We start from the raw sequence: 23,374 nt of genomic DNA on the forward strand, positions 1-23,374 counted from the left end.
TTGACAATAATAAAAAAAAGTAGTACAGCATCATGGACGGGGTGTTATAAAATTGTACTAGAGTACCATTTCATCCATTCAATATAAGAATAGGACCAATTAAAAATTTGGACCAAACAACAGGTTAGCTAAACGTAAGGGATCAATAAAACGTTGTCGAGGGTACACGGATACAAAGTCATACGTAGCATAATTATGAGAAGAATCCACAGGAAGTTTATAGAATTCAACAAAGGAAGGTCAGATGGAGAGATTGTGCCTTGTTTTTCTTTTTGTTAGGTGCTCACAAGGTGCATGTGTAATAGACGGCCCTGCCCAAAATAGCTCCGTCGAGGAGTAGAGAAAGAAAAACAACATTATTTAAACAAAAAAAAAATAAAAAATCCAACATAGATGGCCCGTGTGCTCCGTGTATCTCCGTGTATGCGCCAGGCGGCCCAAGGAGGGTTATTTTCAAAAGGATTGTGAAACGTAGCGGCCGATATTCTCGGCTAGGTATTTTCGAATCGAGACATTTTTCTTATGCTCGAATCACCCGCACAAGATATGTTCAAGGTGACTAAACACCGACGTTCTATCCATATCTTGGCGGGCGTGAATATAAGTATATCGGGGGCGTGTGTAAGATCAGCGGCGCATGCGTCCGCTAACGTCTTGTAACCTTTGAGATCATAACAAATGTCAAACAAAAACTATTTGTGATACACGGTTTGTTGAAAAATTATTTTAACAATCTACCGTTCGATCAAGTCTGCTTTCAGTTCTTGTAAACGAACCAGTATCTCTTCTTTCATCAGGTTGTAGCACATAGCAATGATTCCTGAAATATTTTTTTAAAAAAGTTGGGATCAATTGACCATAGTTAGTTAGTCACGGGCTCACGGCACGCATAACAAGAATGGTGATTGTGACAATTTTAATTAGGCCTACCCATTCCGACGAGAAGATACACAAAGTTGATAATCTATCGTTAGTTAATTAATAGAAACAAAATCAATATGATTTAGTTGTCAGATTTGTGAAGAACGTCACTTTTTCTTACCAATTTGGTCTGATTGCTTGAGGCTTGAAGATTGGCACCGGGTACGAAATCACCCATACCGATTTTACACAAACTAGTCACGCAAAAGTAGCAAGCGTCTAGATATTCCCAGTTCTCCCATTCAGCAAACATCTTCAACAGAAATGAAGAGAAAATAAGAAGAACGAAAAACAAAAATGATAAAAAATGACAAATACAATTGTTCCAACAGCTAAGTAAGTCAGCCAGACCCAGAGACAAGCTGTTGATGGAACGATCACCAATCCAGAATAGCTTTCTTCGTCCATATCGTCGGATAGTTCATCAACAGCGCCAGCTGAATTCACACCTATAATTTCTTTGTTTCCATTGGTCGCAGTAGGATCAGCGTCTGTCAACGGTTTGTCTTTTCGTGCGTCTGCACAGCGGACTAACTTGCAGTAGAACCACTTAAAGCACGAGGCCAGTACTTGGCCCATGTTCATGAAGTACAGAACATAGACAGGGATACCAAACACGGCGTATAGCATGGTGGCGATTTTACCCCATTGCGTGCGTGGCTAATAAAATGATTTACGATATTAGATTTTTAATGATAAGTCATGATTCATATTATTGAAGAAAAAAAAATAAACAACCACTAAGTGTCCGAAGCCGATCATAGTAAAGACGGACAAGGAAAACATGAGGGCAGATGGGAAAGTCCAACGCTCCTGATTAGTCCGGCCATCGTAACCGCCTTTGATGGCTAATGCCATGGCTTGTTGATGATCGAGCAGCACTTGACGAACATCCAGCTTCCACTTTCTCTCTTCCAAAACGTTGAGGTGGTCGGTGACATTCCAGAGGCGACTCAAGCAAGACGAGCGCAGATGAGCGACGTGGTCGTTGTTCTCACTATTTTCCGATTCGCCTTCGATCGCCATGAATGCGAACGCTCCCATGATCGCATAGCTAACGACCAGCGCTCCCACGCCGACCTGTGTAAACATGAAAGCCACAAACTGGCGACAACAGTCCTTCAACTTCTCACGCGGATCGGAACTGGAGGCGCTGGAGGAGCCCCGACTCCGAACCGAGCCACGATCACGCACTGAACGTTTGCGATCAAGAGCCATCGTTCTAGTAGATCCTCTTAGCTTTTGCAGCAGCGATTAACGATGAACTGTGAAAATAAGGAAACGGCAGAGCCGGGAGAGAGATAGCACATCAAACACTGGAACCACATAACATTGGAAGCAGTCTGATGTGCGCCAACAGTCTAACACCTCTATGCACGAAGTGAGTCAGTCTTATTCCATCCTGTGGCGCGCGGAGACGTTCTATCTTAAAAGACTCTCAGCAACACGCAGGCTTACCTACTCTCTGCTCTGGGATGCACAGACACGACCACACTGCTAGCAATTGCGTTATATAAATAACCGCCAGTCGGACGCGTAGCTGCCGCCTCTGTCGGGGCCAACGTTCTACCAACATCATCATTTTACACCCGTACATACTCTATCTCCGAGCGATGAGTATTTGGCGCTCATCCAGTTCCGTATAGAGACTATACACGGACGCTTTTCGAATCCATCTGTTGCCCGCCCTGTACACAATCCGGCATTTTTACGTATCTCTCTCTTCGGAGTGGATTAAATTCAATATCAAAATCAAATAATAGAGAAATTCTATCCATTGGCAATATTTTAATCAAAAAGGGTACGTAATGGTCTAAATAATTAGCTATTAGATGAATGGGGTTTTCGGAAAATATCATGTTGGAATTTTATTCCCAAATCTGATTTTATGTTTGAATAATTTTAATCCATACAAATTTTCTTAAGCGGTACCGCATGCCAAATACAGTTAGATTGAATAAAAAAATCTTATTTTATAAGACATCAGTCATATTCAGTATGCAATTGCCCTGATTATAGTTGGTCCCGCCTTTGGCACATGCATAGAATACGTATGCAGGGAAGCCAATCAATTGCGCTCGTCGGTATGTTATACTTTAAATTATACTGTATACCCCCAGTGCAATGAAAACTGCGGCCATTGTGGCTTTTTCCCGGTATCTCTTTTTGTGTCTAGGTCGGTCTATCGTTACGAGTGTATTTCAAGAGCAACTACAAGAGCCCTCACTCTTGGCAATTGTAGGCTATGTAAATAAATCTCCCAACATTGAATAAAAAAAAATTCAAAGTAGAAATAAAAATACTTGCCTTTGAATTCTGTCTTTCCGGTTGCACCAACATTTTTCTCGTCCGGGTGTTTTCTATATTGCGGAAGTAGTGAGAGACGCCTACTTCCACCTAGCAAATATGCATAGAGCGTTCAATAAAGAAGAATTACATTAGTTAGATAAGCAAGAAATAAACAATATTTAGTCTATTTTGTATGACTCCATTCTACTATTCCGATTCCGATAAGTTGTTTTGAATTTGAATTAAAAAATAGACAGTTTAATATTTCTGTTCAAAGATGGCGTTGATTTTATTTCCCGTTTGTTGTGTTTCGCAACTCGGCGCTTGTCAACTTGGTCGACATTCTATTGGCTCGGTTGCCGAAACTAGCGTAGTCTGCTGCCCTCAATTGTCAGATCACAGTGGGGCCGTTTTCTTCAACTAACGGAAGACTTGTTCTCTTGTTTACAATGGCCATTTCGAGTCTTTGCTGTTAGACCGCAGTTAGCTCGACCAGCTGACGTTTCTAGGGGTTGTGTTTTTCAGGGCAGCCAGCGTAAAACATTTCTTACTCTGTGAATAAGTTTTTCGCAACCTACCCTCATTCTTCGTCGAGTATTCGTGCCGAAATGTTGCTGTGCTTTCACGGGCTTCAAATGATTAGTTTCAGTCAGTGTCTCCTCTGGGTCTAGTGATTATTTTTTATTAGCAAATTAGAAGGAAACACTTATAAAGTGGGTGGTGGTTCAGTGTTCCTCTCCGTCTTGCAAGTGAGAAAAACAAATCATGAGTTTTGCTGCTCAACAACACTCGCTTTCTTTAACACAGTCAAACGTCACTACCAGATTGATATCAATGTTGATCCTACTTATCTCTGTAACAAATGTGTTTCTGCTTAGCTTTACGCAAGCAGCAAGTATCCATTCACATTTTGATTCACAGTGCAACCATGTGCATCCAAAGCCTAACGATGTAAGTATGAACTTCTAACCGCCTTTCTGAAACCCTTGACAAATTTGTAATTACTATTCTTCAAAACCTCTCAATTTGTCACTTTGATGTTCATGTCTTGAGTTTATCTTGAGTTCATCTTGTGTTTTTTGTTCCGAGTCTAATGACATATTTATTTGTGTTGTGTTATGAATGCCAGTGTTGACTGATGCTGATCAGAAACCCAGTTGCAATAGCCAAGTTGATGAACGTCAGTCGCTCGTTCTATAGTGAAGGCAGCGCGTCGAATTTTAAAACACTCTTTTCATTCGGCTCTCATCCGTGAACCGTTACGTCGCACACGCGGACGGTTATCGAGGCGTACTCGTAATGTTTACTAGGCTACCAAGATCTTTGGCAGCATATGGTCCTTCACTCCTGCTGGTTGTTGTCGTGGTCTTGGCCATTAAGCCTATATCCTTTGAAATACCATCAGGACCCGTTACAGTCGAGTGGGTTAGATTTAACGCCAAACCTGTATAGGGAGAAGTGAGAATGAGGCACACATTCAGTGAATATGTTGACAGAATAGAAGGAAAAATAGAATCCCGTTACGCACCGATTTTTTCCTTCTTTCCCCATTTCTATTTTTTTTTCCCCGATAGATTTTCAACTAGATGAGAATTAACGAGGACTGGTAGCCTCCTTTTGCAAACAGTGGTCAATATAAGAAATTTAATTATTGGTACAATCTCTCTCACACATAGATAATACACGGCGTTCATCTCGAATCGGAACACGTGATGAAGCGCAGGAGCTTAGACCAGCGGCTTCGCGTAAAAATATATTACGACACCAGCGTTTATAAGTACACCATAAAATTGCTTAATAAAAATGATTGGTTTTTGTAATATCGAATTTATTCGTTTTTGTGTACTGTGCAGGTTAGACGAGGCCATGTTTGAACTCATCAATGTGAGTAGTATACATTTTCCATTCCAGTTTGACGAGATTTTCTCATGCATTGTACATTGACATTTGACAGAATACGGTTCTTCCTGAAGCCGTCAGCTATTGGGAACGGGCTTTGATGGTCCGCAAGACGGAATCGGTTATCCGCCTGAGTCGGTAAATTTTCCAGTCTTTCTTGTTCGTTTCCCGCATACTGTAAACCGAAAAAAAAAAGAAAAAGAAAAATAGGTAATGAAGGTGATTTCTTTTGTCTTTGTTTATTTCTTGTGACCATAGAAAATGCCGAAACAATCAAGTGTTCCTGGTTCCCAACGATCCTCATCCCTATTGCATGAATGCGTGCGAGGCTGCCACAATGTGTGGAGAAGTTCAGGTGCCAGAACATCACCTTGAGGTTTGTGTTATCATCATCCGACCAAATTATACGACCACTTTGCCAAAAAACGTTTTCTGTTTTTTTATAGTCGTGCCGGGTATGCGATGCCCAAGGCAAGCAGTGCCGCTCTCTGGGAGAAGGAGCCGGAGTAGGTATCAAGGATGCAGATTTCGTCTTCTACGTTTCAGCTATGGATACTGGTAATTTAACACACACATTATTCGTGTGGTATACTGCTTAAGTATACGCTTGCACCTTTCAAACGCAACTGGCTGAAATGTATTTAAAATGTGTTATCTTTTTTTCAACAGAGCGTTGCCAGAAGGGAATGACTGTGGCTTATGCCGCCCATTGTCAACAAGAGGTTTCACTCGATAGGTGATTTTCTAATTTTCTAATTTCTTTCCTGTTAAGAAAACTAAGAGAGCGCAGAGTGAAAATCTGCCCCCATATTGAAACCGCACATAAAAATTGTGTTAATTACGGTTCTAACAACTCCCGCTGCTGCTACTAACTAGTCGTTGATGTGAATAGGAAATTCAACGGTTTTACTAAATTTTTCCCTTCCTCAGTGCGGAAGGTAGTAACTGTGAGGGCGCAGTTTTTTTTTTCGCCATCGCGAACGGTTCGTTCCGTGATGGGATTTCCGTGCAGCTCGGCGTGAGACTCGTATCACCAACCTGGAAAAACACATACATAGTTAACGGGTCATTCGGTTTCCACTAGCTTGAGAAACAGATATCGTAACTGGACGTGGATCAGTGCGCATCTTGGTGTTCTAACGAGTGTGACAGGTGGTGCTGCCATATCACACCGAGATGATCAGATTCACCTCATTACCGCATTCCTGTTTACTACGTTACTATACGTCTCGTTCCACTTACTGCGATTCACCTACTCTTTAAGTTCTTGTATAGAGGATTATTACAGGTGTAACAGATTTCTGTGTCCCGTCTTTCGCTCCCAATTCCAGGCCGATTGCTGGACATGCAAACTTGTGTCCACGTAGCATCAGCACCAAACTTCCCGAGCTTGACGTTCTCATCTCTACAGTTAAACACGAGATTCTGCACGCCCTCGGCTTTTCGGTCAGCCTCTTTGCATTTTACCGGGATTCCAAAGGATTGCCATTGACACCCCGCGACGAACACGGAAAACCTGCCCTCAACGAAAAGTATTTGATTTGATCTTTTTAATTCTTCCATTAGGCAATTATTTATTAACCGAATAATTTGGTTGTCTTCAAGTTTACAAGCTCGGCAGTGGAGTGAACGAGTTATCAAGAGAATCGTTCGCCCTGATTGGTTAGTCCGTGAAGGACGCGTTCGCAAAGAGGTGCACATGATGGTGACACCTCGCGTAGTTGAAGAAGTGCGCAAGCACTTTAATTGCAGCACATTAGAAGGTGCTGAGCTGGAAGACCAAGGGGGTGAAGGTATGAACTAGGTTCTTATTATGTTTAAGTTTGAAATCATGTACGTCATTACCATGTTTGACCCTTCGTAGGAACTGCATTGACCCATTGGGAGAAGAGAGCTTTTGAAAATGAAGCCATGACCGGGACGCATACTCAGAATCCAGTCTACTCACGCATCACCCTTGCCTTGATGGAAGACACTGGTTGGTGGACGGAAATGTGATTTTTCTTTTTCTTCTGTCTTTTTAATATTTTCGTTGGTTGATCTTAGGTTGGTACAAAGCCAACATGGAAATGGCCCAGCCACTTAATTGGGGACGAAACTTGGGATGCAATTTTGCCCAGCGCAGTTGTATGGAGTGGATGGAGACAAAGGCCGACAAGTAATTATTCATTCGTAGAATTATGATGAATTGAAAAGTAATTGAATAATTTCATTTCAGGGAGCAACATTTACATCCTTATTGTAATCGAGTAAAACGGGATCCTTTAGAAACTGAATGTTCTGAAGATCGAAATTCGGTTGCCCTTTGCAACCTGGTTCAGCATACCTACCCACTTCCGGATCTTTACCAGAATTTCGAATTTATTCCTCACATTAGTCAGACGGAGATACCTTATTATGGAGGATCAGTAGCTCTGGCCGACTTTTGTCCTTATATTCAAGAGTTCACCTGGCGTTCGGACAACATCGCCATTCGGGGTTCCAATTGCCTTTACGAAGAAAATAATCCCCGTAAGTGATAGTTGAATCGATTGTTTAATTATCAATTAAACTAATCACAATCTGTTAACTTCTGACAAGGTCCTGAACGTAATTTTGCCTTGGAATTGTACGGACCAAAGTCCAAATGCTTTGAGCATGCTGGTTCAATGTGGGAGGAGCGGACATGTCGGCAAGTACGTCAGTGGCAGCACTGGGGTTCCGGCTGCTACGAATACTCATGTCAAAACGGAAGACTCAATATTATTGTAAGTAATTGATTTCGTTTTTATTCTTCTTCAGAATTCATTTTCCTTTTAGCAATGACATTAATAATTAATATGTTTTGTTCCAGGTGGACAATCGAACATTTCCTTGCTACTATCCAGGACAGGAACTGCGCGTTCGCTTGCTTAGCCAAGGCTGGCTTCACGTCGGTTCACTCTCGTGCCCATCGTGCACTGAACTGTGTCAAGTAAGACTGTTGACCGCAGCTACTTATGAATTCGCTTATTTATCACTGTTTCGTGCTTTAAAACAGGAGACCTTTTTGGCCGCTAATTCTTCATGCAAGCTTCCAATGCCCGATCCGAGAGTTGGACAAATTTACCCTAACGATCCTCTAGATTGTGGCTCTCTGCGACCTGCTCATTCGGTCGCTTTGTCTGTGATATTTTTTGTAGCGCTGCAGCTTTTGACTTGATTTCGTGTCAGTTTCCTTTCTCATTGAATTACCCAGCTACGAACATATAGTATTAAGAACTTAAATATTACGAATTGCCCCATCTCGATTAGGAGCATATTCTTTATCTTTTGTATTTGTATTTTTTTTTTGTCTCGACCTCTGACATCACTACATAGGCAAAGAATTGTATGTAAATAAACAACATAAAAGCAATTTTCTTAAGGAGAATGTGGGGATCGGGTATTTCCCTCATCAATTGGAGGTTAGCTGGAATAACCCTTAAAGAACGGCAAAAAAACACAACACTTTATTCCGCCTGGATAATTCTAGTTACTTGTCGCTGTGCCAACACCTGTAAAGGTGGTTGTTAACTCCGTTTGATTTTTAGACTTTTTTTTGGGGAGGAGGAAGTCCGGACGAAAATTTTTGTTAGATGCGATTCATTTAACAAAGCAACACCACGGAATTTACGCCTTGTTTTCACTGTCAGTGACCAGGTGGGCAGTGGTCCGTCGCCCAATGCCGCAGTCGCTCGCGTTTTTTTTTTTTTGTGCTCGAGTCTCTTTTCATTATCAACCGACGACGGAAGTGTTAAACTCTTGTCCCGCCAACGCTTGTTTTATCACGAAACAGTCCAACATCTAATAAGGTATCCAAATTTATCTAACCAAACTTATTAACTAATGCTCAATATTTCAATTTCTGTAGGAAATTATGTTTTCCGTTTTGCTCAGCCATATTCCACTCCTTGTGCTTGTCAGTCCTTTATTTATCACTTACGTAAATAGTCGACCACAAAAGTTTTCGAGCGTTGCGGACTTTGGTATTCAATTTTTAAAAAAGTTACATTGTGAAATATTACGTACTGTTTACCGTTTATGAGGGATTATTAATTCAATTCAATTAATTCAATTTTTCAAGAATACCAAAGTTGTTTAACATCAGAAGGACAGCCAGGCATTTGTAAATTGTCCGGGTTCTGTTCGTGGTCAAGCGCTGGGCAGCCGCTGCCTCCTCCAGACAAGACGACTGCTGGGGAAGTGGGCGGTCGTTACAATTGCGGTTCCACGGATGGTCAGCATCAAAGAATGGTAATTTATCATCCTTCTCGCTCTATCAAAGCCTCACAATCACCTTCAATCAATCAATAACGACGACTGTATATTCTCGGCAACAGGTGTGCTGTCCGCCTGACGAGTCCACGGTTCTATTCCCCGACAGTATTGACGTCAACTCATTTGAAAGTAGCGCCCGAAATGACACAGTTGCAATGCCCAGAATAGCCGTTGTAGAAGATGAGAATTCGGCCGACAGTCTTCATACATGGCCCGGTGATTCCACTGAAAACATAATCTGGCCCCGATTACCTAGAAATTGCGGAAAAGTGCCCATCGACGTCATGCGAGCGCGAATCGCCGGAGGCGTTGTAGCTCCGAAAGGTTAATTGTGTTTCAGACTTTCCAGCAATTTAGTTTTAATAGCTTTTCTCTAATGATACCCGCCCTGTTGAACACAGGTGCCTGGCCGTGGTTGGCACGTCTGGGATACTGGGATGGAACGGGCATAACATACAATTGCGCTGGAGTTTTGATAACCAAACATCATGTCCTGACTGCAGCTCATTGCGTCTACAACCGCCGTAACTTGTGCGTGATTACCTTGGATTATTTTTTCTGGTTAAATGTTATTTTTCATGTCTGGACCGATATAATCATTCTTCAGAATATTTGTGCGGTTGGGCGATCACGGAACAACGGAATATGGGCCTCAAGATTACTACATCGAGCGTGTAACTGTGCATCAACGCTACGTCAAGAGTGGACGAGGATCGAGTTACGACATCGCAATAATCCGCTTATCCGACTTTATCCCTTTTACCAGTAAGTACTTAACTTAAAGTTATTTCTGTGCAAATGAGAACAGACCGTTTGTTTCAGGTGATATTCAACCCATTTGTCTACCGATCGATCGCCGTTGGGGTTCCCTGGACATTGCAGGGATTTCTGGTTATGTAGCTGGATGGGGTTCTACTTCTTACTGTATTTTATTTTTGCTTACTTTCAATTGGATTTGAAGGGCTTCGTTGTTTATTGCTTCTTGGAAATTTCACAGATGAACCGGCGTCCAGTGTTTTGATGGAAGTTCAGCTGCCTGTTGTTTCACAGTCTAAATGCGCCCGAGCTTATCGATCTCACAGCCAATTGAGGATTGACGGAACAGTTTTATGCGCCGGCCTGGATTCTGGAGGCAAAGATGCGTGTCGGGTAATGCCTAATTGTGCCAGCATGGAATTCATTTAATCCACGACTCCGATGCTCTTTCATATAATTCAGGGAGACTCAGGCGCCCCACTGATGTTTCAAGTTGGGGAGAAATTTGTCGTCGTCGGTCTGGTTTCTTTCGGTGTCCGATGCGCGACGCCTGGATATCCTGGAGTCTACTCCCGCGTTTCTGTCTTTACCGACTGGATACTGCAAAACATCTCTCGGTGACTTTTAAGAGCAAACAAAAAACTTTCGTGCGTACGCTGGGACCCGAAAATGAAGTGTTCAATTTCAATGGAATATATGTAAATGCTTGCCAAATTTTGCTACTAATTTTTAAAGGAAAAGGAATCGTCTCGAATTATTTTTATTTGTACTTCCAAAAATAGCCTTTTTTAGAATTTATTTGTCAAAGGGGATAAAAGTCGGCAACCATCTTCTTATTGGTCATCTTATTTTTACGATGAGGTACAATGCGAGCATCGTGTGGTCTGATGTTGTTGCGTTCTTTCACCGACTCGAAGGCCGTAATAAACTTCTAACCATAAGCAAAATACCAATAAGCAAACCAGAAAGTCGAAAGAACAAAAAAACAATAAACAGACGGTGACTTTGCTGGGGAAAATCCCAACATTCTTTTGAGTACGAAGAAAGAGCAAAATCCTTCTGGTGTGTATTAAATAAGGATTGGGGTCCTGGCACTGGAGGGTACACACTTTATTTCTTCTTGATTAAACGAGATTATAGGTCCCGGACCCATTACGGCGTGACGTCATTCTTCGGTGAAACATTTTCTTCATGTTCCATGAAAGTATAATGAAGAAAATAATTCCATCGTTATGTATAAAATATGCGGGACGTCGTGGTGAGTAAATTTATTCATTTCTCAGAGAGCGGTGGCGAAATGTTGTAATTCTTGAATGACGACTACTCTTGCAAATGAACGATGGAAGACTAGCCCGGAATAACCCGGAGGCAGTAGGAAACGTTGAGAAATAGACAACCAAAAGAAGGCGCGGAGTAGGCGGAGTTTCACACACATAAATTCCAGCCCTCCAGAGAGATTCGGCAGTCGGAGCGTGTGCAGTGGAAGTGCCAAAACAGTGGGTGGGCAGCAGTGTGCGCTCAAGTGGCGACTTGAACGCACGTTTGAAAGCGTATATTCATCGTCCAAATCATATTTCTATTTCGCTGGCTGGCGTTGGAATCGGTTCACAAGTGAAACTCGTTTCGTTTCGTTAATAGAATTGTGTGTTCTCAATACGTCAACAATTGGGGTTTCCTCCTCCTAAACAAAACATAACGTGAGTCACGTCATTTGACTTTCATTTTCTCCTTTCCCTGTCCGCAGGCCCTGCTGGGTATTGCCCAGGTGTTGCGACTTTCGACCGTCAATTATACGGCCCTTCTGTCTGGGTATTTCCCAGTGCCCGCCAGTCAGATCCATCGGCTCTTCTCTCTTGGCAGGCAGGAGCAGGCCAGCCATATTTACCTAGTACTTCTTCTTTGTTTGCTTATTATTTGTTTCACTCTGTCGTGGAATAACATTGAAGCCAACATCAAGGCTGCTGACACAGCTCCCGGAAGATTGTTTATAATTTTTGCCCTGTCTGTTTTAACTTAAAAGACTTGGGAATTTTGCAGGTAGATCACCAATTTCAGATTAGTGGACAGGACTTGTACTTCAGCAAACCTCTCCTAACCGAAAAAAAAACAGACCCACACACACACCATGCGTGAAATAACGCTTCTTCTAGTGCCATTGCTCTTCGTCCTCTTCATCTGCTCCGTCCAAGGTCATTTGCTCCGGCGGAGGAATTACAAGCCACTGCCATGGAGACCGGATACCCGGCTACATAAAAGACAAGGTAATCATGGCTGTGTGTCCAACATCCTTCATCTTTGTAAAAAAAAAAAAAAGACAGAACAATAATACCAGCATGACATTTAGTTTTGAAACATCACCTTTCCCTTTTTTTCATTTTTGCCTGAAATGAATTTAGTGAATTTTGGAGAAGAGGAAACGTCAGAAATCAGCAGTCTCACCACGGGTTTTAACGGGGGTGGAATAAACGATTGTCAAACTCCAGAAGGAGTCGTAGGAACCTGCACACCCTTGACAAATTGTCCGCATCTGGCTGACATGTTATCTGTACCAAGCCCGGCTATACTCAACTTTCTTCGACAATCCATTTGCGGTTATGAAGGTTACGATCCTAAGGTATTTCTATACCTGCCCTACCTGTGCCTAAAGCGTGTGAATTTAACAGCAATTTTGTCGTCATGTTTAGGTGTGTTGTTCGTACCCAACGGGTATGGAAAATGTCGACTCATCGGCGTTCTTCTTCGGAGAATCCACCGGAGAAATACCTCCACCATTCGTTCCGAAACCACCGGTACGTCCACCGCCACACCCGGGTCGGCCTAGCGTTTTGCCAGCTCGATGTGGAAATACCAACGCCACAAGTACCCGAATTGTTGGTGGTGAGGATGCTCCACCAGGTGAACATATTATTGTTGCAATATTCCAATAAGGACAATTCGTTAATTAGAGTGATCTCTTTAACAGGTGCCTGGCCATGGATAGCACTTCTGGGCTACAAGGATCCTATTACCCAGCAGGTTGACCACTTGTGTGGTGGTGCTTTGATCAGTTCGCAATATGTAATTACAGCAGCTCATTGCGTTTACAACAAAAAAGATTTGTATGTCAGCACGGAATCAGCCAATGTGCTATGCCTTGATTAGAAGTTGATGGATGAAATTAATTTTTAGGTATTCGGTTCGTGTAGGAGAACACGTTCTCCAAAGCGACATGGACGGTAATAGACATCAAGATGTGCTGATTGCGAGTCGCATGCCGCACGAAGGCTTCGATTCCGTTAGCTTTCAGAATGATATCGCCATCTTGAAACTGGCTGTGAGAGTGGAATTTACAGGCAAGTCGTTTTAAAATCAAAGTATTGTTTCATTAAATTAATGTATCTTTGTTATATTATGGCAGCGGAAGTGCAACCTATATGCTTGCCCATGGATCCATTGATCCGAAATAAAAATTACGTCAGGTCCAATCCGTTTGTCGCAGGGTGGGGAGCAACATCTTTCAGTGAGTGTTGTCTTTCATTTTTCTCTAGAAAAGTATCTTTTCCTGTCTAAACTTGTCTTAACCGACAAAGGTTAAGTGTTTTTCATGTTACATTACCTTGTTGCGCCGTTCAGATCTACCTCCCTTTTCGTTTTGTACCTTCCATTATATTTAATAATTTTTTTTTCAGATGGACCATCAAGTTTGACGCTCAGAGAAGTGCAGATTCCCGTCGTTACGCAAGAGAGCTGCAAAGAATCCTACAAGAATTTTAAAACGGTTGTTGTTGACCAATCCGTTTTGTGCGCTGGACTGGGTAAAGGAGGCAAAGATGCGTGTCAGGTATGAAGAGAAAGTCAAACTGAATGATAATTTGGTTAACATGTGTTATTTCACTAATTCTAGGGAGATTCTGGGGGACCTTTGATGATCCCTGATAAAGATCGCTTCTATTTACTTGGCGTCGTCTCATTTGGCTACAAATGCGCGGTGCCCGGATTTCCTGGCGTCTATACCCGAATTCCTTTTTATCTCGATTGGATTTTGTCCAAAATGCAATAAATTAACATTAATGGAGCCTGGAAGTTGGAAATTTGAAAATCAATACTCTTGTATCTTACCGAGTTTACACGATTCTGTTGGAAAATTATACTAGCTGACATATGAGGTATAGATTTATCCTCGAATATGTATGATTATATATTATGCAATTGAATCCAAGTATTACGAAATGAATGATGTCGCAGAATTCGAAGAATAGAGTACCGTCGTTAGTGTTGCCACACCACGCGGGTTACGGAACGGAAAAGACACAAACGGAACGTCAATTAGTCAAGCCAATGTATTTGTAACAACGTCTACTGGTTGCCTGCCAATAAACACAAATAACACGGGCACAAACGGAGAATCGGGACGAGAGACGAACACAATGGCTGCCAAACCAAGTGTCTCGACACAAATCAAAGTGAAATCCAGAAAGGAGATCCCGTCGTGGGCTCCAACAATTCAGGATGCACACACACACAAAATACACACACACGATTAACTTAAATAAGTACGAACGTAAAGGCCGCCACGCTACGTGACGACCCAGGAAGAAAACTTGCACGTGCTGGAGAAGCCAAAACGGAGAGGAAAAAACGGAGCGGAGATGTGTGTCGCGCGGCGAAAAGATTCTAACTGTCTCGTGGTGATAAGCTCCGCCCTTCTTCTCCGATTTCCTTACCCCCCTCGCGGAGTTGCCAGATCCAATTTGGGGGAAACGCTTTTGGCGGGCTTTAGAACGGCAACATCGCCGGCCCTGCGCTTCGCTGTGCTAAGCGCACCTTCCCGATCCCGTATAGAGTCGAGAACAGGCTCTGGCACTTGCTCGTAGCGAGGGAAAATGGTAGATTGACGGCTAAAATTCGGAAGCGGTGGTTTCTTGATTCGTCCGCCGACGCCTTGCAGAACATGATGGTCGGAAAACGGGACAAATTCGGTCAAATTTGCGGTCTTGTAGACTTGACAGCCGGCCCGTGAGTCGTCTACATCTCGATGCAAGTTCGGCGGAGTTTGTTGAGGATTGACAATGGAGCCAGCTTGTACGTCGTCTGCTGAAACTCCTCTTGAAGCTCCTCCTTTTTTTCGGAACGGTAGGCCTGATGATGTTCACTTTCGTGCTTGAGGGATCGGCCTCGATTGATTGCTGCTGCACGGGGTCACATTCCATTCTTCTTGACTCGGAATGGTTACTATTTTGCGGGTTTTCGTTGAGTTGTCCACTTGGCCCTGCGATACACCAACCGAAAGCTGTCAGGTACGCACGAGGGGCTCGTTGATTGGACGGATGTTTACGGATTTCAAATATTTCGATGGCCGCGGGATGGTTCTGGCCAATCAAGATATCGACGTTCTCCCTTTTCGTGGAACAAACTGCACAGCCGCGTTAAACTGCTTATTTTAACGATTTCCAGTACCTACACACCCCTAACAGTTTCAGTACCCTTCAAAAGGGTCTAATATGCTACTGAAACGCAATTCAGTATTTTACTGTACTTGCTTAAGTACAAATTCCCTACTAACCATTCATTTGCCTACTTTTTACGTTATTCCTAGTGAAACGGTTAGTAGGCATAGTTCTGTTAAGTAGGTTGGTCCAGCAGTTTATAAAGATTTAGTTAGTAGTCTGAAAAATTCAGTATGTTCAGGTAGGGTTAGTAGTTTGATTTTAAAAAGTAATGAATAATAAAAGCAATGTAGGTTATAGCTAGTAGTTTACAAAAATTTAGTACTTTTGTTATAAGTAGTGTGAACAATTCAGTACCTTTGATCACTAGTTCAGAAAGTTCAGTAGGAAGGGTTAGTAGTTTGATGGAAAAAAGTAATCAGTTGTAGGTAAGTCACATACAAAATTTTAAGTATGTTTTCACATCATTGCAGTTTAAGTAGGGTACAAGGAATAAGTAGTATTCGTTAGAATAGTGGCATGACTTTGCTCCGAGCTACCCGCTGATTTGTTTAATAAGTGAGCTATAGTGCAACCTCATCTACTATCAATTAGTGATTTATTGTTTAGACGAAAATGGCTGCTAAATGTACCAAAGTCAAGTGTCAGATGTGTCCCCAGTTAATCGATTTGACAAATCCAATAGATTTTTTCCACCACATCAGAGTATTCCACTCGTTTTCGTCAAATTTTTCAGTGCAATGCAAGTATCGGAATTGCAACCAGACTTACTTGGTGTACAATTCATTCAAGGCCCACTGGCATAGAAAACACGGGAGTGTTTTACAGCCTCAAAATCATTTGTTAGATGACGGTAATCTTAAATTAGTTTATACTTAAATGGGTGCCTAAAAATTTGTTATGTTATTTGTACCATATTTGAAAATTTATTTCAGCCAATGTTCTTGAACCAGAACTTCAGACTGGTGACGCAGAGAAAAGTAATTTGGAAGACACAGAAGCGATAACAAACATGGACTTGGAAGACAGTGATGACAGTTCCAATTTTCTCCGTCATTCTGCTTGTTTGGAATGCATGGCAGATGTTGCTGCAATTTGGAATCCAACAAGTGTAACTGATGTTGAATGGGAAGCAGCCGCATTACTGAGACTCAGGCAACAGTTCTATTTGCCATTTGAGGCACTGCTGTGTGTTTCTGACGCCATTCATCAACATCATGACAAGAAATTACAGCAAGTAAAGGTAATTTATTTAAAATCAGTAATAATTGTTTGTGAAATTAACAAGTTCATCTTCTGTACTCTACCATCTTACAGGAGCAGCTCATACCTCTTTTCAGTGATGAAACAACTCAATCACCTGCATTTCATACCATTTTCAACAAGTTGGGAGGTGAGGAAGACCTGACACGTTATCGACTAGAATCTATCTGGAAAAACTCATTCCCAGCCATCATGCCTATTGCTGTAATACTTAACGAAGGGAATCCTTCCTTTGAATGGGCTACAGATGCCCAGGGAAAATGTCTTTTGAAAGAAATCTACGAAGAGGGGTATCTCATTCCATTTTTGTAGCAGCTACAACAACTATTGGGTAGGATTTGACTTGGCTAGTCAACAACACAAGCCAAGGTATAAAAATTATTTACACGATAGCTACTCAGTTGTTCATTTGTGTTTATTTTATAGATCACTGAGATCATATCACCACTGTTAGATGGAACAGCTTCAGCTTACCAGTTCTCCAAGTTTTTAGAAGAAGGATTTGACTTGGCTAGTCAACAACACTCCAAGGTATAAAAATTGTTAAGATGATAGTTACTCAGTTACTCATTTGTGTTTATTTTATAGATCATTGTATTCATATCATCACTGTTACATGGAACACCTTTAGTTGCTGTAAAGATGCTGCCAGCTATCCAGCTAATGTTGAAGGCATGCAGTCTCAATCGATCATCATAAACTAGTTAGCTCTGCCAACATCAGTGATATTGTTTGTACCAAACACACTCAGGCATGCCTTAGTGTGAACTGAGTTCATTGTAAGTGCCCCTCCAATAACTCAGTGCAATTTTAATGTGGTGATTTTATACTTTTTTAATTAAGTTCATTTGTACTTAAATAGGAGTTTTTATTTTATTTATTATTTTGTTATCACATTTTCATGACATGGCAACGTCATGAAAATTTGCACATTTCAAACATATCGGCAACGTTTAGTGTGTCAAAGACGCTCATTTCTCCTAGCACTTCACGAGAGCACTTCTCTCGTGGTGAAACCGTGAAATAGTGTTTTATTAATGTGAAATAAGAAGCCGTCAAGTCGATATTCGGTAAGCAGTCTTATCTGATTCTGTGCTTGTTACTTAAATTTAGCTTTTGCTTTCCTCGTAGAAATTTTCCGTCACATAAAAGTTCCAAACTCTTCATCTATGCGATGGACATCACTCAGTGGAGTGCTTCTGAAGTTAGGCAAGCTTTGGAAGCATAAGGCTTTGAGTTGGATATCTGCAAAACCTTTGTGTGAGTCTTTAATTTACTTGTAGTGAGTCTTTCAATTAACCTGCTATATTTTTCTAATTTCAGGTACGCTCAGAGAATCTCAATCCAACATGTTCAAGTCAAGCTGAGACAGTGAACACCAATGCTGACAAAGTGAGTCTTTAATTTACTCGTATTGAGTCTTTCAATTAACCTGCTATATTTTTCTAATTTCAGGTACGCTCAGAGAATCTCAATCCAACATGTTCAAGTCAAGCTGAGACAGTGAACACCAATGCTGACAAAGTGAGTCTTTAATTTACTCGTATTGAGTCTTTCAATTAACCTGCTATATTTTTCTAATTTCAGGTACGCTCAGAGAATCTCAATCCAACATGTTCAAGTCAAGCTGAGACAGTGAACACCAATGCTGACAAAGTGAGTCTTTAATTTACTCGTATTGAGTCTTTCAATTAACCTGCTATATTTCTCTAATTTCAGGTACGCTCAAAGAATCTCAATCCAACATGTTCAAGTCAAGCTGAGACAGTGAACACAAATGCTGACAAAGTGAGTCTGATGGACTGATGTGTTCCGTAATATTTCATTTTGTGACGATTGATTGTAACTTCAATACAATGATATGTTACTCACATCATTGTTTAATTAGTGCTTTCATTTCTTAAGATTAGTAGACAGATTTTAAGTAGGTAAAAAATTTAAGTATGCGTAATTAAATAAGTATGGTGAAATAAAGTAAAATAAAGTATGTTGATGAAATAAAGAAGGGAAAAAAAATAAGTATGAACGTCTCACGATTAAGTAGTTAGAATTAAGTAGTTTGCCGCTGCTGTGCGGAAAGTGGTGTCTTATAGAATTAGTAAGGCGAGTAAAAAAAAGGTTGAAGAATTGAGAAGTAGTTTCAATCAATTGGTTAGTAGGCTGTCACCGAGTAGCAGTTACATGAAAGTAGGATACCGCCACTGTGTGGGACACGACTCAGGTGTGGCCACTCTTTGACGAGGCTATCGAGGTCAAACGGATGCTTTTCCAGCTTGAAATTCTCCCGGACGTGGACATCTGAGATGTCGAAGCAATGGCGATGATCTCTTGAAGTAACGATGAAATTGACGATAGGACGGTCGACACATTTTGTTACACCTTCAACGGTTCCCGTCGTCACCTTTCTCTCTTCGCCATGCAAGTTGAGGAGGGCCGCGGTTTTTCCGTTGATGGCGGATATTTCACTCCCGGAATCGAGGAGCGCGTAGAGCGGAAATTCCTTCCCGTTCGCTTTGAGAATCACTGGGACGATCGGTAACAAGGTGCAGTTGCCAGCTGACTTGATTGAGACGGATCCGGAGAATTCCACGGGTGGTTTCGCGCTCGCTGGTTTAGAAAAGAGTCGTGGAGCTCCATGCAGAAGCGGATGATGGACGCCATCGCATTCAGGCTGCGAGCAACGTTCCACGCGGGTGCATCCTCTGCTGAGATGATCGTCGCCCAAACAGCGGAGACACAGATTAGCGTCCTTGACGATTTGCGCTCTTTCCTTCACCGTGATTTCGTTGAATTTTCTGCAGTCTATAATATGATGTTGATGCGTGCTGTTGCATCCCGGGCATCTTGTCGTTTTGTCGTCGGCATCAGATTCATGATGAGTCACGGTGTTGTTGAATACGTTTGGTCGGTGCAGCACACGACGCTTCTCGTCTGTTGGTTTCACGGATCTTTGTTGAGGAGTTTCGATTGAACTGGCTTGGATGGATCGTTCAGCCATGGCGACTCCGTCGAGCCATTGATCCAAATCTTCAACGGTTGCGAGTGTCGGTTGCATCGCCCAACTCTTCTCACCCCATCGACTTTTCAGTGCCGGTGGGAGCTTCGAAACCAGCTGCGAGAGTGTAGCGTGGCTGTACAGCTCCATGCCGTATCCTCCAAGTCGTAGAGTCGCTACGACGGAATGAAGATCGGCGGAGAAAGCTCGAAGGGCGCTGAAATCATTGTCCTTAAAGGGACTGAGTTTAAGAATTGATTCGGTGCAGGCTTGAGAGACGATTTGCGGATTGCCATATCGTTTATGGAGCTCGTTGAGAGCGTGTTGATAAAGTCCGGGATTCAACAGCGCTCCACCAATGTCTTTCCTGATCGATGGAGTAAGGGCGTCGTGAAGATGAGCGATACGCTCCGCGTCGGAGCTTACGGCATCGTGAACAAAGACCTTAAACATTTGGATAAACATTGGCCAATTCCGAGGATCTCCGTCGAAGCTTGGCGCTTTCATTCGAGGTGGTTTGATGCTGGAACGACCCGGCGGAGCGTGTGCTGTACCGAAGTTGTGGATCCATGCATCCGGCGTGTAAACTCCATGCGGGTTGTCGGTCGTCGATGGAGGAACGAAAGGTCCAGGAAAACCGGACGCGAATGTCAGATTCGTCGGCACGAAGGGTGGTGCCGAGATGCTCGGAAAGGACGTCGGGACATGTCCAAAGCCGGTTGACGGTGTGGATAACGATGAAGTCGGAAAGGTGGCCGTGATGGCCGGCCCGTAAATTGAACCCATTCCAAATGGAGATGAAGACGCAATCGGATTGTAGGCGGACAAACCCGGACCGTATGACGGACCTAGGCTGACCGGCACATAACTAGTGCTGTAAGGCGGTGCGGATGTGACTTGCGTTGCGCTGGGTGGGACCGTACTCGCCGGGGGCGCACTCGTCGGAATTGAACTCGTCGGGACCGTGCTTATTGGAATTGAAGTGGTCGGCGGCGGATTCGGGGGCCAAGCGTGGCTAGTGCTAGACGCTTGCGTGAAAAACGGTGGTTGAGTCGGCGGAACGGACGGTGGTTGAGCCGGTGGGACGGACGGTGGTTGAGACGGCGGAACGGACGGTGGTTGGGCCGGTGGAACGGACGGTGGTTGAGTCGGCTGCGTTGGCCTAAAGAAATTCAGTTGACCAGTGTTCCTCCACGATGAAAACCACGACGAAGTGCTCGCTGAAGAACCAGGCGGAAACGGAACCGAAGCTGAAGATCCAGGCTGGAACGGAACCGAAGCTGAAGATCCGGGCGGAAATGGGACCGAAGCTGAGGACCTGGGCGGCAACGGGACCGACACTGGAACGTGCGTCACATTACTGGTCGTGGGAGCGTAGATGGTGGCGGTAGTCAATGGCGTGAACGGATAAGCCGCTGATGAAGAGACTGGAGCGGCAACTGATGTTGACGTCAGCGGGTCGAACGGTGGTACAATCGTTGTAGGAGCCTGAGGAACTGCTGATGTGGAAATCGGAGCGGTTACCGGCGTCGTAGTCGGTGGAATAATCGATACAGGAACCTGAGAGACTGACGTTGGCGGAGTAACGATGTTGTAAACCGTTGACGTGGGCTGACTCGTCATGACCGGCTGCGCTGCAACACTAGTAGATGACGGTGTTGAAAACGTTGGATTCGTTATACTAGTTGTCACGAAAGCATTCGACGCGCCGGCATTCAAAGGAATATGCGGCACGGATGCGGAACGAGTAAGTGAGCCGGGCGTGATGGCTTTAAGTAGTCTGCCGAAAAGGTTAACCTTTGGCGTTGGCGGCATCGTCGCTGCCGGTTGGCTGAAGAGCCTCGTTGGTGTTGGAATCCTAGCGGCAGATCCGACTAACGGTGTGGTCATCGGTAGAGTTTGAGCCGCCGTTGAAATCACGACGGTACTTGGCTGCGGCTGCGGAGTAGCCATGATTCGAGTTATCGGAGCCGTGGTTGTCATGGTCGACGTTTGTGCAAACGCAGCTGGAGTTTGAGCGAGAAGAGTCGAATTATTCGGGATGGACGGGTGCGATGAAATACGGCTGACTCTCGATAAACCGCTCACGACGGATGAAGCGCGTGTTGGTACTGCCTGATCGTCGACGGTAAGATGGTTGAGTTGTTGCCGCATGATTGCGCCACTCAAACGCTGAAGATCAATCTCGTCACGTATCTCGCGTTGTTTTCTTTCACTCTCCACCTTTCGTTTGTAATCTTCCGCTTCTCGGATTTTTGCATCTTCTTCTTCTCTGCGTCTTGTCTCGTCTTCCACTTGCTGGAGCATTAACTCTGCTTCCTTCTCCTTTCGTTCAGCTTCGTGAATTTTAGCTTGACGTGAGGAGACGCTGGAATGTCGGGATGAAGCTCTTGAAACGACGGAAGCAGACCTCGAATTAGTCTGAGCCAAATAGTCGTCACACTTAGCCGAAATTGCAAGGTGATCGCAGATGACGGCTTGGAGCCAATTCTTTTCTCCATCGAGATCATCCTGCGAGTAGTTAGGAGCTTTGCACTGAACGTAGCGGTCGTGACGTTTCTCCATGATGTCGAAATCGCGGACGTAGACGGCACGGAGGGCTCGAACGGTGTCACGATCTTCTTTAGCTGCAATGGATTCCAATATCTTCTTTCCCGCTTTCGTATGAACCATCTTCCCGCTTGTCCTTAATCTTTTCAGAAGATCAAGATCGGTGATCGACTTAAGATCTGAAAGGATTTCCTCCTCTTCGTCGATAGAAGCGAGCGCGGGAATTAAAGATTCAGCCATGACGAAATTTATTTGACGCGAACGGGAGAAGAAATGCAAACGACGAGTGATCAAACGATGAGCGAAGTCACGGTAAATTTACACGGAACGATGAGCTGGAAGAACTGGATTCGGATGATGAACCGAAATGTCGGTAGGACCTAACACCACTGGCTGAAACGGAAGATAAGCCTAGCTGGTGTGTAAAGCCGGCCCGTTGCAAACGGAAATTTCAGTTGTCAGATCAATGGGCTGGACGGGCGGGTTGAAGATGAAAGTTCCAGCTGACGGGCGGATAAGCCGGACAAACTGTGAAACAGGAACGGAAGATCGATTAGGCCGGACGGCACTGGCTACGACGGATGATAAGCTTTGCTGAAAGATAGAACCAGCCGACTGCAAACGGGAATTTTAATTGACCAGCCAAAGAGCCGGACAGATTAGACGGGGATTAAAGCTGATACGAGCCAAAGGGCCGTACAAACTGGTGAGAAATGGAATCAGCTGACGCTGGCCAGAAGAGCCGGACAAGCTGAACGGGAACGATGAGAAGTCAGCTGACACGAGCGGAAGAGCCGGACAAACTGGGATGAGCTGGAACGGAAGGCAGCTAACGGAATCCAGATGACGGGCGGGTAGTACAGCTGACTGGAAACGGCGGTGATGAACGACGACGGAGTGAACGGGGTTTGCGGACGGTTCGACGGAACCGACCAACGCAATCGGGACGGAAGAAAGGGAGAACTTACGGACTGTCTGACGAGACCGACCAATAAGT

The 23,374-nt window shown here is 43.7% G+C and overlaps 4 protein-coding genes and 1 long non-coding RNA gene across 7 annotated transcripts; 4 read left to right on the plus strand and 1 right to left on the minus strand.

Annotated features, from left to right (window-relative positions):
- Positions 1 to 35: 35 nt before the first annotated feature.
- LOC124209912 (TWiK family of potassium channels protein 18-like) lies at positions 36 to 2,468 on the minus strand. Its single transcript, XM_046608156.1, has 6 exons — positions 1,660 to 2,468; positions 1,240 to 1,581; positions 1,043 to 1,174; positions 931 to 964; positions 739 to 820; positions 36 to 661 (listed from the first exon to the last, which is right to left on the minus strand). The coding sequence occupies exons 1-6, from the start codon at positions 2,137 to 2,139 to the stop codon at positions 628 to 630; spliced, it is 1,104 nt and encodes a 367-aa protein (XP_046464112.1). The 5' UTR covers positions 2,140 to 2,468; the 3' UTR covers positions 36 to 627.
- A 1,103-nt stretch (positions 2,469 to 3,571) lies between these two features.
- Positions 3,572 to 8,485, plus strand: LOC124209916 (leishmanolysin-like peptidase). The gene is made up of 15 exons (XM_046608161.1): positions 3,572 to 4,161; positions 4,887 to 4,987; positions 5,064 to 5,094; positions 5,165 to 5,247; positions 5,368 to 5,485; positions 5,556 to 5,667; positions 5,779 to 5,845; positions 6,441 to 6,641; positions 6,715 to 6,902; positions 6,974 to 7,087; positions 7,156 to 7,267; positions 7,328 to 7,620; positions 7,690 to 7,856; positions 7,943 to 8,062; positions 8,129 to 8,485. Exons 1-15 carry the CDS (start codon positions 3,976 to 3,978, stop codon positions 8,288 to 8,290), a joined length of 2,055 nt encoding a protein of 684 aa, XP_046464117.1. The 5' UTR covers positions 3,572 to 3,975; the 3' UTR covers positions 8,291 to 8,485.
- Positions 8,486 to 8,617: 132 nt separating this feature from the next.
- On the plus strand, positions 8,618 to 10,883 carry LOC124209918 (venom protease-like). The gene is made up of 9 exons (XM_046608165.1): positions 8,618 to 8,921; positions 8,981 to 9,095; positions 9,194 to 9,363; positions 9,450 to 9,711; positions 9,789 to 9,918; positions 9,995 to 10,152; positions 10,210 to 10,311; positions 10,385 to 10,536; positions 10,606 to 10,883. The coding sequence occupies exons 2-9, from the start codon at positions 8,987 to 8,989 to the stop codon at positions 10,762 to 10,764; spliced, it is 1,242 nt and encodes a 413-aa protein (XP_046464121.1). The 5' UTR covers positions 8,618 to 8,921; positions 8,981 to 8,986; the 3' UTR covers positions 10,765 to 10,883.
- A 715-nt stretch (positions 10,884 to 11,598) lies between these two features.
- Positions 11,599 to 14,395, plus strand: LOC124209917 (venom protease-like). Of its 2 annotated transcripts, none has more exons than XM_046608164.1 (9): positions 11,599 to 12,031; positions 12,181 to 12,404; positions 12,540 to 12,757; positions 12,828 to 13,038; positions 13,106 to 13,241; positions 13,312 to 13,475; positions 13,541 to 13,642; positions 13,812 to 13,963; positions 14,027 to 14,395. In XM_046608164.1, the coding sequence occupies exons 2-9, from the start codon at positions 12,269 to 12,271 to the stop codon at positions 14,180 to 14,182; spliced, it is 1,275 nt and encodes a 424-aa protein (XP_046464120.1). In that variant the 5' UTR covers positions 11,599 to 12,031; positions 12,181 to 12,268; the 3' UTR covers positions 14,183 to 14,395. The 2 variants fall into 2 exon arrangements, with proteins under 2 accessions (XP_046464120.1, XP_046464119.1); XM_046608163.1 differs by having other exon boundaries at positions 11,600 to 11,840.
- A 1,138-nt stretch (positions 14,396 to 15,533) lies between these two features.
- LOC124209919 lies at positions 15,534 to 18,703 on the plus strand. Of its 2 annotated transcripts, none has more exons than XR_006881101.1 (10): positions 15,534 to 16,422; positions 16,505 to 16,812; positions 16,887 to 17,201; positions 17,259 to 17,363; positions 17,421 to 17,902; positions 17,964 to 18,092; positions 18,156 to 18,224; positions 18,288 to 18,356; positions 18,420 to 18,488; positions 18,552 to 18,703. It is a non-coding gene; the product is annotated as an uncharacterized LOC124209919 (long non-coding RNA). The 2 variants fall into 2 exon arrangements; XR_006881102.1 differs by having other exon boundaries at positions 17,464 to 17,902.
- The last annotated feature ends 4,671 nt before the right edge of the window (positions 18,704 to 23,374 follow it).

The sequence above is a fragment of the Daphnia pulex genome, chromosome 12 (assembly GCF_021134715.1).
Source record: "Daphnia pulex isolate KAP4 chromosome 12, ASM2113471v1".
NCBI classification, from domain to species: domain Eukaryota; kingdom Metazoa; phylum Arthropoda; class Branchiopoda; order Diplostraca; family Daphniidae; genus Daphnia; species Daphnia pulex.

Coding starts and splice junctions, on each gene's coding strand:
- LOC124209912 (XM_046608156.1), bottom strand. CDS start 2,139: ATGGCTCTTGATCGCAAACGTTCAGTGCGTGATCGTGGCTCGGTTCGG. Junction 1,175..1,239: donor ACTTAGCTGTTGGAACAATT/GTATTTGTCATT, acceptor TTTCTGTTGAAG/ATGTTTGCTGAATGGGAGAA. Junction 965..1,042: donor CAAGCAATCAGACCAAATTG/GTAAGAAAAAGT, acceptor AACTAACGATAG/ATTATCAACTTTGTGTATCT.
- LOC124209916 (XM_046608161.1), top strand. CDS start 3,976: ATGAGTTTTGCTGCTCAACAACACTCGCTTTCTTTAACACAGTCAAAC. Junction 7,621..7,689: donor TTACGAAGAAAATAATCCCC/GTAAGTGATAGT, acceptor ACTTCTGACAAG/GTCCTGAACGTAATTTTGCC. Junction 7,857..7,942: donor ACGGAAGACTCAATATTATT/GTAAGTAATTGA, acceptor GTTTTGTTCCAG/GTGGACAATCGAACATTTCC.
- LOC124209918 (XM_046608165.1), top strand. CDS start 8,987: ATGTTTTCCGTTTTGCTCAGCCATATTCCACTCCTTGTGCTTGTCAGT. Junction 9,096..9,193: donor TTCGAGCGTTGCGGACTTTG/GTATTCAATTTT, acceptor CAATTTTTCAAG/AATACCAAAGTTGTTTAACA. Junction 10,537..10,605: donor GAGGCAAAGATGCGTGTCGG/GTAATGCCTAAT, acceptor CATATAATTCAG/GGAGACTCAGGCGCCCCACT.
- LOC124209917 (XM_046608164.1), top strand. CDS start 12,269: ATGCGTGAAATAACGCTTCTTCTAGTGCCATTGCTCTTCGTCCTCTTC. Junction 13,039..13,105: donor TGGTGAGGATGCTCCACCAG/GTGAACATATTA, acceptor TCTCTTTAACAG/GTGCCTGGCCATGGATAGCA. Junction 13,964..14,026: donor GAGGCAAAGATGCGTGTCAG/GTATGAAGAGAA, acceptor CACTAATTCTAG/GGAGATTCTGGGGGACCTTT.